The 19767-nt window shown below is 37.4% G+C and overlaps 1 protein-coding gene across 2 annotated transcripts in view; it reads left to right on the top strand.

Moving 5' to 3' along the window:
• Positions 1-17539, top strand: part of si:ch211-51h4.2 — a 57297-nt gene extending 39758 nt beyond the window's left edge. For both annotated transcript variants that reach the window (XM_026345969.1, XM_026345970.1), the window contains 9 exons: positions 12-70; positions 579-643; positions 4654-4803; positions 10609-10651; positions 11324-11438; positions 11638-11740; positions 13899-13968; positions 14084-14187; positions 15232-17539. In XM_026345969.1, the coding sequence (XP_026201754.1) occupies positions 12-70; positions 579-643; positions 4654-4803; positions 10609-10651; positions 11324-11438; positions 11638-11740; positions 13899-13968; positions 14084-14187; positions 15232-15442 (920 nt within the window). In that variant the 3' untranslated portion in view covers positions 15443-17539. The remainder of the gene's footprint in view (positions 1-11; positions 71-578; positions 644-4653; positions 4804-10608; positions 10652-11323; positions 11439-11637; positions 11741-13898; positions 13969-14083; positions 14188-15231) is intronic.
• The last annotated feature ends 2228 nt before the right edge of the window (positions 17540-19767 follow it).

Consider the following 19767-nt stretch of genomic DNA (forward strand, 5'->3'; position numbering starts at 1 on the left):
TGTCTCAACAGGAGGGATTGTGAATGTGATGCCTCTGCTTTTCTCACAGATCTCACACAACAAAACACAGGTAAAACCAGTGTTCGACTATATCCTGATGATCTGTAGGCTCAGTGTCCTGGATTCAGAAATGGCATAGAAGGCACTGCATCCAAACAAAAGTCCAAGTCCAAACAAAGTCAAAGCCAACCATCAATTCTGTGCAGAAACGCTGTGTTATCTGAGCCCAAGCTCATGTCAGATGGACCTAGAAACAGTGGATACATGTTCAGTGGACTAATGAGTCCATGTTTCAACTTATTTTTTAGGAAAAACAGATGTTGGGCTAAAGTCGAAAAAGACCCCAGACTATAGTTTTTGTAATTGCATGTAAATGCGGTCAAGCCTGTATGGAAAGTGATTGCACAGATGCACATGATGTCAAACCGGATCATCACATTTAACTTGAGTATACTGAAATAAACGAATATACTGAATTAAGGATAATATTATTCAAGTATTGCAGAAAAAATTTGTGCACCAAGATGACGCTTCCTGAGCAGGATGCTGATCATGTGTTCTGTGTTGTGTATGTCAAGATCCTGTGGTTTCGAAGAGCAGTTCTTGGAGGTCTGACAACCTGCACTGTACTCAACATCCTCTGGTGAGCACATTATTCTCTTACACTCCTTCTCTTGAACTTCTTTATTAATAAGCTTTCTGCAGGCAATAAATATTACTATATATATACTTTACAGCTTTCATTTGCAGCAACATCAGAGTGTTAATCCTGATGCTGCAAATATATGTTACAATATTCATCAAATCTGATAATTCCTCATCTGTTTCAGGTCTTAAAACTCTTGATGTAAATTCATGTTGTTAATCTCTAGTGATTCTTTCAACTGCTCTGTAAGACTTATACTTACTTAAATAATTTGAACATTTAAAATATGTGAAAATATAAAATGAAGAGGCAAGCAGATCTTAGACTAAAAGGAAAGAAAGAAGATGTTTTGTTGCACTGCTGCATGAGCTGCACACCCATGACAGACTTCACTGAGCTATGCCCAGCAATCAGTTGTGTCTGACCTTTGGTGTACTTTACTGATCAGCTGCTGGCAAAACAACTTACAGCAGCTCTGCACAATAAGTCTCTCTCCTCTGGGATGCTTCTCTGAGATATACTGTATGAGCTTCGGGCCCTAGTTTTTGTTTTGTGTCCAACCTACACAGTAGATTCTGAAAGCAGTGTTGTGTGGCAAAGCAATGCTCTATAATGGCAGGTTTTTTCACAGGGGAACTCCATTTATTGATTCATGATAACATTTCAGAGTTATTTCAACACACCGGTGAACAGGCTTTGCGTTCTCCCACAACATGTACAGAGCCTGTTGGACACCACATCCACTGAAGAAATTCAAACTGCATTTTTGCTTACAGTTTAGTAAATGTGTGTAACACATGGCAATTATAGTGTAGGAATATATTACACAGTATGCATACATGAGACCTGCTATAGATACCACATTATATCCACATTGGATTTCACCTGTTGATTACACCATTGCAACACTATACAAATGCATCATACTGTATGTGATCAGTGTTTTGTCACCTTCAGCAAATACTGACACAGCATACTTCTTCTGCTTGGGCTCAGAACATACTTTGCGCAGGTGTGGCTGGTACATTCAGTTCATCCTAATGATGCTGCATCAGATTTTGTTCACTGCTGTAATTATAACAGCAGGTTTTTGGACATAATTTTGAACTAAAATTATTTCAGTAGAATTATCATGATCGGTGGCTCTGGGTTTTTTAGTAAAGTTTGACATGGAAATTGTTCTAAACTGGCGTTGCTAAAACTTTATAAGCAAATGGTTAAATGGGTTCCTATGTGCAGTTCAAGGTTTTAACACATGCTGACCGTCCACAGTTTGAGGAGTTGTCTGAGTAATTTGGCTGGAACTATCTACAGTGCACAGGTGCATGTGCTCTCTCACTTTGCTTTCTCTCTGTTCACACATCTTCCGTCTGGGGCCCTGTTCCTTCTCAGCGTCCCAGTGAGCAGTTTCCTCTGCCTCCATTTTTCAGACCATAATTTTGATTGATAATTATCGCTTGGGACATAATTCTGTTGAGCCACCCAGCAGAGTGAAAGAGTAGTAGAATAAAATAGAAATGGTGTGTTGTTGGGTGCATTCAAGCGTAGCCACAACAAATGAATGGATAAATCTCTCAGAGCCGCACTCTGCACTGCCGATTCAAAGAGACCAACACCCAGTGCGGCAGAGGAGAGGAGAGGATTTACTTGCCTGTAACTTGCTTCCTTTCTCCTGCAGACAACTTTATGGCCTTTGGTTTCAAACAAAGAACTTGTGATTCAGTCTATGTTTCCCAGTGTCCCATTTTAGTTTTTTGGAAAACATCAAACACTAAAGAATTCTTAGGATGGTTTCCATTATTTAAACACTGACACAAAATCCAAGGCGAAATCCCCTCGCAGAGACATGTGTTTGGGAAAGCTGGTCAGCCACGATCATCTCTCTACATATATTTGAGCTGATAATGATGGCACATTTGTTATAGCAATTGACAGTCTCAGTTATATGCATTTTGTTATAGTGGGATTCAGTATGAATCCAGATGAGACTGGAAGTTCATTGTTGATCTTGGAACTAGTTATGTAATCTCACCACACACCAAAACTTAAGAACAAGCTGCTTTGGAGTTTTCAGTAGTCCTTAGCAGATGGAGTGTGAGAGGCTGCAAGCTTATTTTCTAGAAGGCCCCACAGAAACATCTACTTTGTTTGACAGACATGAGGCATATGAAGTTGCCTCGAGCAAAAGACTCACAATAGATTGGGTTTCAGGACCTCTTCAGTGCTTATGTTGCGATATTTCAAGACAAAACATCAAAAATATTCTGGCAGGTAAGATGAGATGAGATGACAACTACAATTTTGCACAACAAATCTGTTCTATGTCAATTAGACTTGTTTCATGAATCTTTCCAGTGTTCGCTGATGCGAGTTACAGCCAAATTATATTTTTCACGCTGGTGGCACATGTGACAGTGAGAAAAATGATGATACCAAATTAATAGTGCACATTTAACACACATAGTTTTCAGCTTCTTGATCATATTCTGGAAATTGGACAAACAGCAAAAGGTGCCGCCTGCTACAAGATAGCTGGTGAGCAAAAAGAAGTGATATTTACTTGACAACATGGCTTTTTAAAACACTTCAAAACACATCTTTAATTCATCAATTTGGTCACAGTAATCCATCTTACTGCTGTCTACTGAAGGGAAATTGTTGGTAAGTTGAAACAAACTATTCAAAGCTCTACACAAGTCAAAAAAGCTGTTTTCAGATTGACTGATTAAAAGGCTAGCAGTAGATATATGTCTAGCACTACAGTATGAGGGAGTCACTTGGGCTTAGAAAAAGTAGACTAACTTGACAGCTTACTGCCAACATTACTTTGCTCACCACAACCATTTATAAAACAGCGTTCAATTGCACAGGTAGCATGGCAGACCTGCTAACTGCAACTTTGTATCAGGGAATTTGCCACTTTTGTGTAATGGTACACTTAAAATCAGTGCACATCTTTGAAAGCAGACAAAAGAGCTGTCATATACAATTAGATATCATGTAATTAAATAGCTTCAAATCAATCATGTAGACATATTTCCTAAGAACTATAGTTCAGTTTCTTACAATCCAGCAGTATTGCCAGAAATAGTAGTGTTTTTTTTTTTCTCTTTTCTCAATAGGTTTTGCTCTTGAAACCTTTCCCTAAAGAATCCGGCAGTAAGAGCTTTAGGAAGAAGCACAATAAACCTCCAGGGCTTCTACAGCCAGTAAAGAACTGGGCATACACTAGAAATGTTGTACATGTAATACACAAGAAAATGGATGCCAGTGTTGAGCATGGCAAAATGGAAACAAGAAGAGGTGGAGGAAATAACTGTCAAACATAATTGTGTCCAGGTTGATAAAAAAAAAAAAAAAAACCTAACAAGCTGTGTAATCATCCATAGAGAGACAATGTCAGTTTTCAAAGATTACCTCATTTTCTTGATTGAAGGTTTTTTGTGATTCAGCGCTCTGCTATAACTAAAGTCATATATCATTTCAGCTTAACATTGGTTGGTCTTACTGACAAGTGCATAATTAATCCATGATTAAAGTACTATGTTTGTGTCAGACTTCTGGTAATCTCATTGTCAAAAAAGGAAAACTAGGTTTGAAAGACCAACATGATCCAGTCTCCTGAAAAGTCTCAGAATTTAAAAAGCTACTAAAACTAACTCAAATTATTGTTTAGCTCAGTTTTGGTCTCCACCAAATCCTGTGTAAATTATCTGGCCTTCATTTTTTCCCCATCATTAAACTCAATCCTCCCTTACTGGCACTCAAGTAAAGTGTAGGTGAAAATTACATATTATGCAAAGTGTGGAAATGCTTATGCTGCTGTCTGTATGCCCATAGAACAGCCATTAATGTCACAGCCATTCACACTTAGTGTTGATGGAACATCAACCCATATGTGCTTCACTGATATCAGGCCTACAGGCAGCTATTTTTTCACTGTATGTCCATGTAAGTAACTAACTTACTATTTAGGAGTTCTTTGTATAACTCTGTGTGTATTTCAGGTGCTGGGCCGTATTGGAAATTGTTCCTCAAACTTCGTTACCAGACCAGCAGATGGCAGTTAAAACAACAACCCAGCCCGACTCCAGCAGTCCTCCTGCTTCTCATTCCTCCATCACCCCTCTGCTTTACTCCAACATCTCGCTAGAGGAGTGAGTCTTTCCATCTTTCCTCTCCTTTTTTATGGCTTTCATCATAATCACCAATATTTATAGGGCAATTTCACCAGTGTTCACCTTACTTCCTTTTTTTTTAGTTTGATAATATGAATGATATTAAACTCCTCTTTGTCTTTGTAGTATTAAAAGAAGCTGCTTCTTGCTGAAAGTTCAGTTCAGTTTTTTTTTTACAGTTTATCCGGTTGTTTTTGCTACTCATACTTCAGAGGATTTACTCTTTGTTGACCTGCTGCTGCAGAATTCCTGCTGATAGCATCGTGAGAACTGAAAGATTCAGTTTTTCATATAGAAGCAGACTTAATGTTAACTAGTGCTGATTACATATACTGTACATGTAAAACATTCTGCTTTATCTGTTCTTGTTTCATCAGCAGATGTGATTGGCCCAGTTGTCATTAATATAAGGTAGTACATTTCAGATAAATGGTGTAAAGGTTTGGATAGCGATAAACCACATATTTTAGAAGCAGCTATTCCAAATTATCCTCCATTATCTCAGGGAAAAGAACATTTTATCAAATAGTCATTGATATCAGGTGAGTCCTTACTTACAGTTACTGAGCTCGCTTTATGCCATTACATTTCAGTAGCCCACATCCATTCTGAGACCATCAAAAGCAGCCATATTCCCATGTCTGATACTAAGTTAGCTTTTTGTCATCAGGATTTTACAGCATGCTATTATGTTGATGTCCAAAGGGGACAGTGATGATACATCAGCAGGGAATTTTGTGAATGTGAACAATTAACTCCTCTTTGTACTAAATATGTAATTATTTCAAAGCATCTTTGAATCATAACAGCTCCCTGGCTCAAACCTTCCTTTTCCATTAAATCCTCCTTCATTCAACTGATTTTCAGAACAACCATTTTTCATTCTGATTGCTTGGCATGAATTTGTATTTCTGTGTTATTCTTTCCACTCTAACCATCACTGTTCATTGTTCAGCTCTTTAAAAAAAAAAGAACTCATGTGACCCACATGGCTAAAACAAGCTCAGTAACAGGTACTCTACTGTCCCTGGCCTGCAGAGCTATGGCTTTCATAGACAAACATTGCCCCCTAGTGAAGAATGTATATAATGTTTTTTTTCCCTCCCAAAACATCTGGTTAGAGTACATAGTTGCTATACTGCTTCAAATCCTAATCATGTAACCTTGTTCCCCTCATCTTTTGAGTCTCTCAGAGCAGCTATGTGCTTTTAAAGCCCTGTTCAGATGAAACGGGTAATAACAAAAACAAGTGAGAGTCCCTCCAATGGATTCATAGCTTCTGTTCCTGGGATCAGAAACAACCATTTGCTTTTAGTGCTGTTGCAGTTTTTAAAACACCTGGGATTCCTGGGGAGTCTTACTGTTCAGGTGAAGGTGATGGAACAGTTCTACTGCAGGTATATGAAAGTATGTGAGATGCACAAATTGCTGGAAGAAATATCTGCATGCTTTTGTTTTCTAAGTACACAGAGACTATGTTGGGCAGTTGTTTTGCCTTTGTCTAGTCCAGGCTCTTATCTGTCAACATGTGAACAAATGTGTTCACAGGAGCTGTCTGCATGGACACGTTCATCAAACATGCCTTGCCTGAAAGATAGATTAGGCTGAAAATCATCACAGACGTTGCAATTGTGATGCTGTAACATCTCAGGGAAGACTGTGTGTAAAACCTAGGTAGGACATTACATTGTCCTTGCATCGATGAAAATGTTTGCCAATACTGTTAATGTATTTATCTATGTAACTATCCCATCTATTTATGTAGGTATTTACCCTCATCGTTTTTGTCATACAGTTTGTTGTAATGAGCAAATTTATTTAGGCCTCAATTTGATGCAAAAGTCCTCCTTACCTTGTAGAAATGTAGACTTTGTTGTGTTTCTGCCTATTAGACATACTGTTAAATATTATGGACATTTACAAAACGGATAAATCTGAATTTAAAGTAAGTTTGCTTATGAAACACACATAGCATCTGTCATACTTGCAGCACCATGGTCAAACCATAAAAACACATCCCACATGGTCTTGTAAGCTCATCCATTCCTGTAAGAGCTGTTACTTTATCCTTTTTCACTAGGATGAATGAGGAGGATCATTGCATACTTTCGTTCAGGCCAGGCTGGATGAATACAGGTGTTTGATGTGCATAGTCTGAGAGTTGTTCTGCAATCTGTGATTGAGATGACTTTGCTTTTATATAGTAATTACTCCATGCCATTTTATTTTTCAAATTTCACATTTATTTAGTTTTTCATTATTAACAAGTAACATTTCATCATAGTCCTAGTTTTCAAAGGTTGCTTTTTATTTATTTACGGGACTTCAACATGTTAAGGGAAGAAAGAGAGATGAATTGGGTGCATCAGTGCAAGTGACTCTGTCTCTGTCCCTATTGATACAACACTACCAGAGCCAGAAAAAACTACAGTTGAAATCTAGTAGCTTTGTGTGTTCATGTTTTTAGTTTGTGTTAATCGTCTTGGTTTCTTAGTAAAATGTTAAAAATAGCCAAAACTCTGAAACAAAAATTCAGCAGTGTGATGAATACAAATGCAATCCAAGCAAGTCCTAGTCCTAGACCTGTACACTTCATCGGTACAGAACACAATACAGTAGCACGGTTAGGGCTTATGCACATTATCTTGACAGTCAACTGAAAATACTGTTGTCAACAGCAAGTGGCTACACTTTCCATAACATCTACTTCTATTCTATCAAACTTGTTAAAATATTAGAGCTTCTTTAAACTACTTACTCATACATACTTTAACAAGACAAATGCTTTATCATGTGGGTCAGCATTGAGATCGCAATCTAATGATTAGATGTCCAGTCCTAAATCTGTGCAGCCCTTAAGTGAGTCTGTGAGTGTTTGTCTACAATGACTTTGTCAAACTGTCAAAGTAGCAGTCTAAAACTGACTAAAACCTTTACGTTGTCCCATCTACTTCCCTTTTATGTTACTAAACAATATATTAATTAAGACATTTCAACCTTAATTAGTGCTAAAATCTCACTTGAGTACTGCACAACAGGATTTGCTTTAAGAAGTGCAGGACACTGACTGACACATTTCCCTTTACTTATTATAGTTGTATGCCACTGATGACACTGTTCAGTCTACAAACATGTACAAACTCAACTCCCTCAGCTGAAGCTGATATCGGCTCATTGCTGTACAGACTCGCTGCGGTTGACGCTTCCCCTATAATCTGTGCTGCAGTCTATATGCCAGAGAATCCATAATCAATCTGGCTGATCTGTAAAAGGAGCAGCATAGAAACTGAAATTGTCTGGGAAGAGTGGTGGACAAAGCCATGTTCCAGTCCCTAATGACTGATGTCATGTATTTTGGATGACAGACATTGTGTGGGGAATAAGCAGTCTTAATAATCCTGGCTGTGACCGTACCAAATATCCCAAAATAAACAGGAGCATTGACTAAAGCAGATCTTTTAATGATACGAGGAAAGAGTCTTAAGCAAACACAATCTCAAATTGTCTTTTTATTGCTGTGCTCAGATAAAATTTCTAACTGAAACCAGACTTCCAACATTTGAAGTGCAGGTCATGCAGTGATAGCCAGGTGTTGAAATGGACCTCTAGCTTGTTACATACAATAGCAGGTCACAGCTGAGTCTCTGGTCTTAGATATAAAGTCAGAAGTGAGGTGTCTCTTTTTTTTATTTATTTATTTATTTTTCTTTCTTTTTTTTTCTTTGTTTCAGATTAAACAATGTGGCATGATCTGTGGCATTTGTTGATTATCACAGATTAACACTCTGTTAATGTTAAGACATTTATAAATGTATCTTCTGTTTGCAGTTGACCAACACATAAGTGTATACTGTATGTTGCTTTTTGACTTTATGTATTGGAATGAATGACTGACATTCATGTTTTTAAAACTATTATAGTATCATGATTGTGATAATCTATTGGTCATTGTGCCTGGCACTTCTCCTTCTTGCAATTATGTAACATAACCTGTTCATAAACAGTAGCTGTGTAATAGTTTTTATACACACAGTGCAACAGAAACTTTTGTAGTATTTGTATTAATTAAATTAATGATTTTTCTGATGACTTCCTGCCACCTCTTTTTCCAGCAAAGTCCTTGGTTTTGTTGGGTTGCAAAGGAAAGCAGAGTAAAACAACTAATGAAACCTACCCCACATTACGGCAGCAGCAGACAAATGACCAAAATTAGAGTTTAAAATGGAAACACTGATTCATAGTTTTAGCCCTGCACTGCCATATGTTTTACAACCATTTGCGCCTCATTTAATATTTAGGACAATAATTTTCCCCCACTGTAGTATTCTTGTGTCTTCCCAGGAGATCCCTCTGCAGGCTGGGAGCTGGCCAGCTACAAGTGTACTGGAGAGAGAGACACTGGCTTTATTACAGTAACTCGTAATGAAGATTAATTCACGACGAGGGCAACATTTTATATGGTTATATATGTAGTTTCTGTTATATGTAAAGAAGCAGAGAGAATAATTTAGTATGACAGCACTCTTTTTGAGATGGAGCCATTGTGCACACAATTTTGTCAGTACAGTTTAGGTTTGTAAGATCAGACATATTAAGCACCACTCTGTGGTTATACAGGAGTTTTGTATAAAGAGAAATAGTGCCCTGGTAATAATTTTCACTATATTTGTCACACTTATGAATAATAAACGGGACTACATTCACACTTTCCGCTTAAGTGACCACAATCAGATCTTTTTTGTCCCCAAGTGACTCAGATCAAATGCAAATTTTATTTTTCAAGAAGATGTGAACAAAAAAATATTTTTTACATCAGGTATTGTTGAATGTGTAAGTTGAATCAATGTTTAACGCATTGCACATTACAAACATGAATGTGAACCATCTACATCTAATTAAACAGTCAGAATTGCACACTAGGGCTTTGTACTGTGAACTCAGCCTTTGTTACAATTCAAAAATTCTCACGGACTCAAGGAGTCACAGATTTCCAAGTCTGCCTGTAGGGCTTCTTTTCTCCAAATTAGTTACATTATGGGGATATCTCCCAAAGTTTCAGCCATTTTAGTTTCTTTTTTTACAGTTGAAAGTTTTACTACCTCATCTGTGTTAAACAAAGACCCTTAATACACATGCCACTAAATTCATGAAAAACTAATTCATTAGTAAAAGTGATGATAAGTAGGGCATCATAGAATTTTATAAAACTCACCCCCACCGACAGGGAAACACTAGAGTCAGCTAAACATTTACACAGAAAATACTGTAGGCTTGGCTTCTTTGTATCTTGTTTTTATATGTACGACATGTTCTCATTACACAGCATCACATAATGATGCTGGCCAGTTTGCATTTTAATGGCTAAAGCTATCCTTTACTGTCATTCCTTAAAGCCATGGAAATCACAGTGGCTGCTTCTTAGACCTCTAGTCAAAATGAACAGTAACATAACTTCAGTGTTAAGTGAAAAGATCAACAAAGTACTTCCTGCAAAACTGTTGTTAAGATACACAATTTCATAATCAATTCATAGTGTATTCCAGTGTTGAAACAAAACAAAAATCCATGAATTATATGTTGTATATTGTATTGCTGTTGAACAGAATACTCTGGCAGGTGCAGTGGTGTCAAAGCTGATGGGTAAAGATTTTGCTTTGGTCAGTGGTGACACATTGCAGTGGCAGCCAGAAGAAAAACTTAAATGTTCCCATGTGACCACCCTCCAGTTTTGAAACATTTTCACAAGCACTAACCTTTCTGTTATATGTGTTTGTTTCCCCTCAGGTCTGAGAAAGCAGGCGAGATTGCAACCATCCCTCTGACAAAGGTCAGTCTCTGCACTTTTGTGCTTGTAATCTTGTAGTACAGTAGTGTATGTATAGTATATATTTAATGTTTAATACTCCTGTCATTCATACCTCAATGTTACATGAATAAAAGAGAATTAGAGAGAGAAGTAAGCTACAGTACTAAAGCCTTTTGGGAGAGTGTGGAAACATCTTCTAGAGTAATAAAACATCAATTTAATGTTCCATGGATGTTTAGTTTGGAGTAATATTTGATGCCAGACATATGGTTCAGTTCATACATTTCTCTGCCCAGGAGCTCATAGTGCAGACGTATCAAATCAGTATATAAATCATTTGGAAACTCATCAAAGCACTTAGTGAATGGTTATATCACAATTCTAATGCTGCACCACAGTGTGTACACAATACTGAGTAGACCAACACTACATGTAATACAACTGCAATACCTACAGTACCTACAGTACAACTTCCTGGTTTGCTAATGGAAACACGTAGTGATTAGCTGTAGCAGCTGGCTGAGCCTGTTCGACAAACGATTTGGTGATCAGAAATCACATAGCTAAAAATCAACTAACTTTAAAATGTGACTTATGCTCATGTCAATGTTACAAATGTTTACCTTCTTCCCTGTTGTGTCCCCATTGTCAACACTATTGTCCACCGTCATCCGTCTGCCTTTGCCCATGTAGATTATTAATGAACATTACAGGGCTTACTCCTGGGTGGCTGAGCTGATCCAGGTGTTTATAGCCATCAGTGTCACTGTGTCCTTCCTGGTGATGGGATCTGCCATGAAACATACAAGTAAGTTTACTGCTGTTTAAATGTCACTCAGTTATGTTACCCTTTATGTGTGTGAGATGTTGCTGCAATTGTTAAAAAAAAAAAAAGATTTACTGTAGTAATACACACATTTAACAGTGTTGATATAAATTTGTTTATTATATTATTATACTGTAAATATTTAAGCTACAGATATAAAATGTTTTGTGACCTGTCTTAGTTGATGGTCTGGTAAGCTCACTGTGGAGCAGCAAAATGGAGTGGCTGTCCAAATCCTGGGAGAGGAATCTGCCAAACAAACAGCACATCTGCTCTGTAAGAAGGTGAGTGGTGACCACTGAAACTGAAGTACTTCATTTGGTGGCCATCTACGATGCTGAAAGATGTGTCCTGATATAATGGTTCATGATCTCATGACTTGCGTAAGTTCAGTTTGCCAGGCTCTTCAGTATCTGTTTATTGATAATATTTTGTGGAGATAGGGTGAAGTCAAGCCCTTGCTTTTCTTTTATGTCCAATCTCAGCATGTTGGTGGCACGAAAGTGTCAGGATTCAGGCCTCAGGCCTCATCCCTCTCTGTTGTCTTCACCTAGTGTCTCCCTGATTCTCCCTTCCTCCACCTCCACTCAACCCATGGACTCCTAATTGACTGATTAATTTCACCTGTGTTCCCCTTTTGTTTTATAAGCTCCCCTCAGTCCTTTGTTCCCCGCTGGTTTGTCGTGTCATGTCATTTTGTGTCCTCCACATGCTCCTCAGCAACTCTTGTTCGTTCGTCCATCTGTCAGGTTCCTCTTTTGTTTGTTTGTTTTGTTAGTTCTTGTTCCACCGTGGTTTCAGGTCTCTTTATGTTGTTACTTTGTGTTTGTTAGCTCCCCGTGTCACTGCCATTTTGTTAATAAATAGTTCCTTTTTTACTTACCTGTTTAGTCTGTGTCAGTCCGTTCCCTCACAAAACGAACCAGCCAAACCACGACCATGGAATCTACCGATTCCACCACTGGTCGCACCGTCCTCCCTCCCTGTCCGTCTTTGATGCGCTACAGTGTTTATGAAGACATCCTGGAGGATGAATATTTAGACCTCCATAGCAGCTCAGCGTATGTCCTACGGTGTGTGGACATGGCGAACACGTTGGAGTGTGTGGAGGCCATGTGTAGGGCATCGATCAGAGCTTTCAAGGAAAAGGAGTACCTGCTGAAATACGCTGAGTTGAATATTTCCACCACTGGTCGCACCGTCCTCCCTCCCTGTCTTTCACAGAAAGTCTGACTTTCACAGAAAGTCTGACTTTCACAGAAAGTCTGACAATTGTTTTCTGGAACTTACAGAAATGTCAGGAAGGTAGCTTGTAGCTGGGGTTTCACTTCAGGGATACATCCTTCAAAAGATGTGGTCTAAGTGAAGATGATCAGGTCTGTAGGGGATTCCTCATATATGTTACCAGTTGTTCCTGGATGGAAGCAGGCAGCTGAGCAACACTAACATGACAGGACTTAACATGTTTACCAAAAACTTTAGATTTTTTTTACATTTGTATTATTTTACTTCTTGGACTTTGCATCCGGCATATTCTTTTTTTCATCACTGGCACTCGAAGGGTTGTGCCACAAAAAATTCACATTTTATAGAATTTGTTGTCCCTGCCCCTAACCCTAACCCAAGTAGAGGCATTAGAGTGAGCCTTTGAAATGGGACAGCCTTGTCACTACATAGGGACACAATTGGTTGTGCATGGATGCTGCCGTGTTTGACGGATGCGAAGAGGGGACCTGTCCATCTTCATACATACCATCATACAAGCACTGATAACAAGCCGGAGGGGCCCACCACTCGTTAGACTAGAGGACGAGGCATATATGGTTTTCAAAATGTAATAAAAAGTAAAACTTCAGTTCATTATGTACTGTAATTTATTATTAAATTATACTACAATAAAATCTTTGTGTGCCGTCTGTTCTGCTCTAGGTGTTTCTCTCACATCCCCCATCTTGGCTGCTGTCCTCCTTTGAAAATCTCTTCATAAATATCAAAGATATATTATTAATGTTAATATATCCACTTGTAGAAGCATTTGATGATTTGATTTCATTAGCAGTTATGTACAGTGTGTTAAACTTGACAATCTAGCTATATTGCCCTAATGTCTCAGATGCAAGCTGGTGTGTGTTTGTGTCTATGCACAATTGCTATGCACAATATGCTGAAAAAGGTTAGGGTAGATAGAAATATAAACATGGAAACTGTTGTATACTAGTGAAGAAATTTGCTTTTAAGACTTAAAAAAAGTTTCACTGCGCCATTTTACCCAAAATCCACTTGAACCCATTTAACAGTTTACTGTCATTTTTCCTTTTTGTTTTGTTTTTTTCCTTTAACTCCCTTCGCTGGTTTCTTTTTAAAGTTTCCTTTCACATAAATTAAATAAATCTGAAAAATATGTTTTTTCCATGCTATTTGTTTTTTGTTTTTTTTTTCCAGCCTAGCTGAAGGAATCATGTCACTGCTTGGATTTGGTGTCATCTTTATTGTGTCTGTGTGTGATCCTAGGGTAAATAACATACACACACACACACACTAATAGTAATAGCTGAAGATTATTAGTGTATATTGATGATAATTATATTCTACCAGTCATTCAAGTTTTTTTTCCTCTTCCTCTTCAGGGTTTTGTTGTCATGTTGGACAAGTTTGTTTCATTCTCTCTCAATACTGAAGTTGGACTGTTTGTCTTCATCATGCTGAGAGAATCCAGAGAAGACAGATTCCAGTGAGTCTCTTTTTATGTATCTAAATACATTTATCAGGTTGGGGTTTAAGAGGTATTCAAACATTAGTCAAAGACAAACTATTGTTTAACTGTATTTATTTATTTTTGTATTTACTGTATTTATATGTCCAAAACTCAGGCATTACAGTGAAAAATGTTGTACATGGTGTTTTTCCTCCAATGTACATTGGAGAGTACAACTCTGGAGAAAGAACTGCAGTAGCTGGTCTCACAATAAAAAAGCACCAAAATTGTGTTATCAACCCAACCTGTTACACCAAACTATTATGATCTGTTAACCTGGGGTGTAACGGATCATCAAAGTCACAGTTCAGATCAGTTTTAGTCATGGATCATATAATCTTTTAGATCAGCCCACAAGCAAGAGAATGTAAAGATTATGTACGAATGGCCTAATTTCTTTGTACACAAGGGTATCTGCAAAAACTATACCATCATCTTAAATCATAAATAGACTTAGATGGCAGTTTGGAAAACTGTCGTGTGGAAACTTGGAACATAGGGAGGCAGTCTAAAAAAGTCAAGCAGTAGAGTCTGCAAAACTGCCATGACCATATGGCTTTGTGTTTGGTTTATTCCAGATGTTATTGGACCCTGCACAACTGCATTTTGTATTTACTCTCTTTGAGCTGAATTTAGGATTTACAAACTTTAAAAAAAGCAGCATTAAAGAACATTACCAGTTTTTTATTCATTTCAGTTTCATTAACACATTTAATTTCATAAGACATACTGTATGAAGCACCTTTGCAAATTCCTAATAATTATCATTAAGATGGATATACAAATTGGGAAGCAGTTTTAAAGAAAACCGTATCCACTAATAATATAATGTGAAATGTAGCAACAGCAAAGATGGGGCTGTTCATTAAAGAAAATTATAAATATCACTATGTTTAGTTCAAATTACAAGAAAATAATTTTTGAAATTATGTAAAATAAAGGGTTCAGTTTGTATTAGTCTGTAGTAAAAAGCAAAAGATTGTCCGATTTGGAATGAAACCTCTCTTTTTGTCCTTCCAGACACCTTGCAGTCCCTCTACCAGTGGGTGACTGTGTCTTCAGCCTTAGTTGGCTGCTCCCCACCTACTTCCTGTTTGCAGTAACCTATGATGTCCTGCAGACTTTGGCTGATGTGGCTCATTACCTGCCTTTCTACAGCCACAGTCAGGAGCCACACAACCTCAATCTGACCAGGAGCTTAACAGCAGCCAACCTCTCCTCCCTGCTCTGATTCTCAGGCAGCCACATGGCACGGACCTGAATTTGTTGTCAATTGCCAAAGCTTAGAAAGTGCTTTTATCCCATATTCATACTTAACAAGACCTTAATTTAATTCAAAAAGCTGAGCATTTATTGTTCTTGCTAGTAGTCAGTTTTAGCACTGCACTTTTGCATGAAATCTAATCTGGTAATATGTGTGCAGCATTTCTTTTGTTATCTCTTCAACTACAGTTAGCAGCCTGCTCATCTAAACTACACTCCTACTTATGAGGATTACAAAATACCATGCTGTATTTTGGCGTCTAGTGTGCTTCAAATGTGTTGTCTTACCAGAACAACACTCGTACAACCTTCTACTTGCCTCCCAAAATTAGGTGTACTATTTGTAATGTTTTGGTTTTCTGCATAAATTAGTCATGAAATGTGATATGATCTTTACCAAAGTCACACATATAAATACAATATTTCTAAGCTGGTAAAACACAAACAGTCATGATCTGTCATGTCTGTATTTAACACACCCATTAAACATACAGAGTGATGAAACAGGCTTTTAGTAACTGGTTAAACCACCTCTGGCAACAATAACCTCAAGCAAGCACTTCCTGAAGCTGTGGATTAGACCTGCACAACATCTAGGAGGTCCATTCTTCCTCACAGAACTGCTTCAGCTCTGATGATGTCATTCCACATCTTGTATATTGGGTTGTTAGCAGTGAACGAGTTTTCTGTGGGCAAAAAAAATCTACACATGGATGGTTGTATACAAAAAAACACAGAACAAAGATGAGATTGTCCAAGTTGCATGGATTTCATTCCAGTACCTTATAGCACACAGAGTACTGTTAGCTAAAACATGGCGATCTCCTCTTGAGACAGCAAACCAACTTGGGATTGCAGGTATGGACTCTGGCTGGACAAGCAGCAGATTTCTTTACATAAGTACAGACCTCCAAAACTGACCTTCATGTCTCAAATGTTCACCGCCAAATTTCAAGGTGTGTGTGAGCAATGAAACGACTTGACTCTGAATCCATCACGGTAAAAGCTTTCACAGCAGTCTCCCTTACAACATCAAGTCCAGAGGGGAAACCACTCGTCTTGGCAGAGATCTGGGGATTCTTGTTGACATCACTGGCCATCTTCAAAATAAAAATAAAATCTTGCACTTTTCCATCACAGCTGTTCTAAGCAGCTGTTATAAAAATGGTTTCATAACATTCCCTCTTAAAAAGAGCATCCATCATCTTACTTCTGAGTTCCAGACTCATGTCTTTATTGTGAGGCTTATGAAATTACTTCTTACCAAGAATGTTAGAGTAGTCCATCTTAGTCAGGTGTCAGTGTTTACTGATCGCTCAGGTGTGTTTGTGTGTTGTAATTTGTTATAGCAAAAAAACTTTTATGCTCCTATAAGACTCCTAATTTTGAACACCCCAATTCCCATAGTATAAACCAAACGTGAACATTTGGCTTCCATTTCAAAATGTACCAACAAAGAGCCTTAACATCAATGAACATTTCACTATTGAAAGTTTGATGTGTGATGCATATATTTGGCAAAAATTGTTTTCAAGGACAGCACGTCAAGGACATTAGCACAACGCAGAACTCGAGAAAAATGAGTTATGACCCCCTACCTCCAGTAGGGGTCCTTAGGCAAGACCTCTTTACGCTTAAAGAGCACATGAAACATCATTCTGCATTGCACCTGTTATCAAAGCAGGTGAAAGTGATTCAAAATGTCTTGAGCTGCCTAAGTGCATAGATTGATATCACTGAAGTTTGACTCACTGTTATACCGTGACGATTTAGTGTTCTCAACACTGACCCTCAAACCTCAGGGGTAGAGAGAACTTTATTTTATACTGATTTACTGCATCCACATTGCAATTAATTTATTCTCATATACATATATTATTACATATGCATCTCATATTTGGATTTGTGATCTAATGTTCACAGATGTTGTATTACCCATGTTATTGTATTGAACAAAGTGTGGACAGCTCAGTGGGTTAAGTGAAAAGCAGCCAGCAAACCACATGTTGATGATACACTTAAGAAGTGTCACATGCTTTCAAGGATAATCTTGAATACTGAATAAAAAAATGTCGCTTTTAAAACTGAACTGCATTTTTGTGTTGGTGCCAAGTTTCTCAATCTATAAAGCAAGTTTTCATTTAATTAGCCATTTAATAAGTTACAAACAAAACTGTGTCAGGCATTTTTATTGAATATAAAGGTTTTCATACTCTATTGAGTGTAGGAAACATCAGAAAGGTGGTGTTTCTAATTAACTTCAAGAACAAATTGATGACAGCAAAAGTCAGCTATGGCTCACAATGAAAGTTTAGTCTTCAGGTAGTTACAGCATTTGTTGGTGATAACGTCAAGAAAAGATGCCTGCACTAAAACAGGATATTATTTTTGAGATAATCAGAATTTTGTGGTAACCTGTTTAATGTGTGGACTCTGGAGGGCGCCAAATATCAAACAATAGCTGCAAGACCCCAGTCAGTCTGTTGGAAAAAACTCATCATGCCTGTGTTGCACCTTTATTGCCTTTGAATACTGTATATTTAACACTAAATATCAGTGTAAATAATATGTGTATCACATTCCATCACAGCTTAGTTTGTAAATGTTTGCTCTAACTCGATTTAGCTATTTAAAACATGTTTCCCTATTTGTTTAAGAATGCAGTATTTCAAAACCTATTCATATCCTTGAATACTCTTTGTTGTGGGAGTAGTGAGTGTCTCAACATGCTGCCAAGTCAATCTGCTGAAAGCCCTGAATGATGGACAGAATAATACTGTAAGATAAAAACCTTACTCAATGTTTTGTTTTTTTAAAAAAGGCTTCTGATAACATGAAATACGTGATTTCTGTTTGCAAAAAATATGTTTTTGTTACAAACATATCCCTTTGCAAGTACTGTATCAATGTTGAAGACAGGCTGTCTGGTAATCTGTGTGATAGAGTTAGTCTTTGTTTTGACATTCTTGATGTTTATTTTGCTCTGATTAGACAGATTTTATTTGATCATTGTTATTATGATATGATATGTTATTTTATTTTTTATATAATTTCTGTAGTTGTCTTATGTGTAAGCCTTTGTTGAAATATTCACAGCTAATTGAAATCTAAATAATTCTAATAATAAAAAATGATCTCAAAGTAACACACAGCTCAGTAAAGATCAGAAATGAATAGATAGTATTAATTAAGGAATGAATACCCTGGATAAACACTGTATTACTAGTTTGAATGTAAATGTATAACTCTGACAGAATTTGGAGGTTCTGTTTGTAGTTTTAAAATGTTCAGACTTTCTACTTTCTGTGCATCATCTTCTGTGGATTTGTTTGTCCAATCATTGTGAGCAGAGACAATGTCAGATGCCAAAGACTTTACGCTTTTCACAAGTCCTTATTGTTTATTTTGTCCTAATTCTTCACTTTGTCCTAATTATGCTTTCCTGGTACAATGTTTCTCACCTGTTTGGGTTAGGGTTGTTGAATTTTGATGGCAGCAGGAGAACTTAAATGAATCGATGTGGGAGAAGAGGTGCTGTCTGTTTCTCTGTGTGTTTATACACAGTAGGTGGTGCAGTGCAATTGTAGTGCTCATTTTCAACCAAGTTAGGGTTTGTATTAGAACCTCCTCACAAACATATATTTTTCATTGCAGATGACATTACCATGCCATCAAACTGAGACTGCTCCAAAATCAACACTTGATGACTGTTTTATCTGACAGATAATGAGGTAACTCCTAATTGTAAATGCTATATTTTTGTAAAATCTCTTAAATTATAGCTGAAAGTCTACATTTAATTCATTCATCTTGATCTAGACTTACAGTAGTTTTATTTATTTATTTATTTATTTTCTATCTCAATTTATGGTTTGTTGCTCCTCAAAACTTACTGAGACAAATGTAGACCAGATACTGACTTGGAAAACCAGTTTCACTTGACCATACATTATGTTTCTTATGGTTCAAACCTGAACCACAGCAGAACAATGCAGCCACATCACAAAAAATCAAACCTTTTTTTCCACTGTCTCACACCGATTAACAGGTGGAGCTGCAGGACGCAGCGGACCAGGTAGTCCAAGATTGTTTCTGTATCATCTACAGTAAGTACCACACAGTTAGAAAATAGCCACAGCATTTTTAATCCCTGTTTTTCTTCAGACTTTGCTGCCATTTAAAGGTGAAGACCACATTTCTAGACCCATTTAAAATAAACTTAAATATCGAGGCTGGCACTCTGATCACTGATGGAGAACTTGTGATAATAGGAATAAATGACAAAGACAAATG

The sequence above is a fragment of the Anabas testudineus genome, chromosome 4 (assembly GCF_900324465.2).
Source record: "Anabas testudineus chromosome 4, fAnaTes1.2, whole genome shotgun sequence".
Classification (NCBI taxonomy): domain Eukaryota; kingdom Metazoa; phylum Chordata; class Actinopteri; order Anabantiformes; family Anabantidae; genus Anabas; species Anabas testudineus.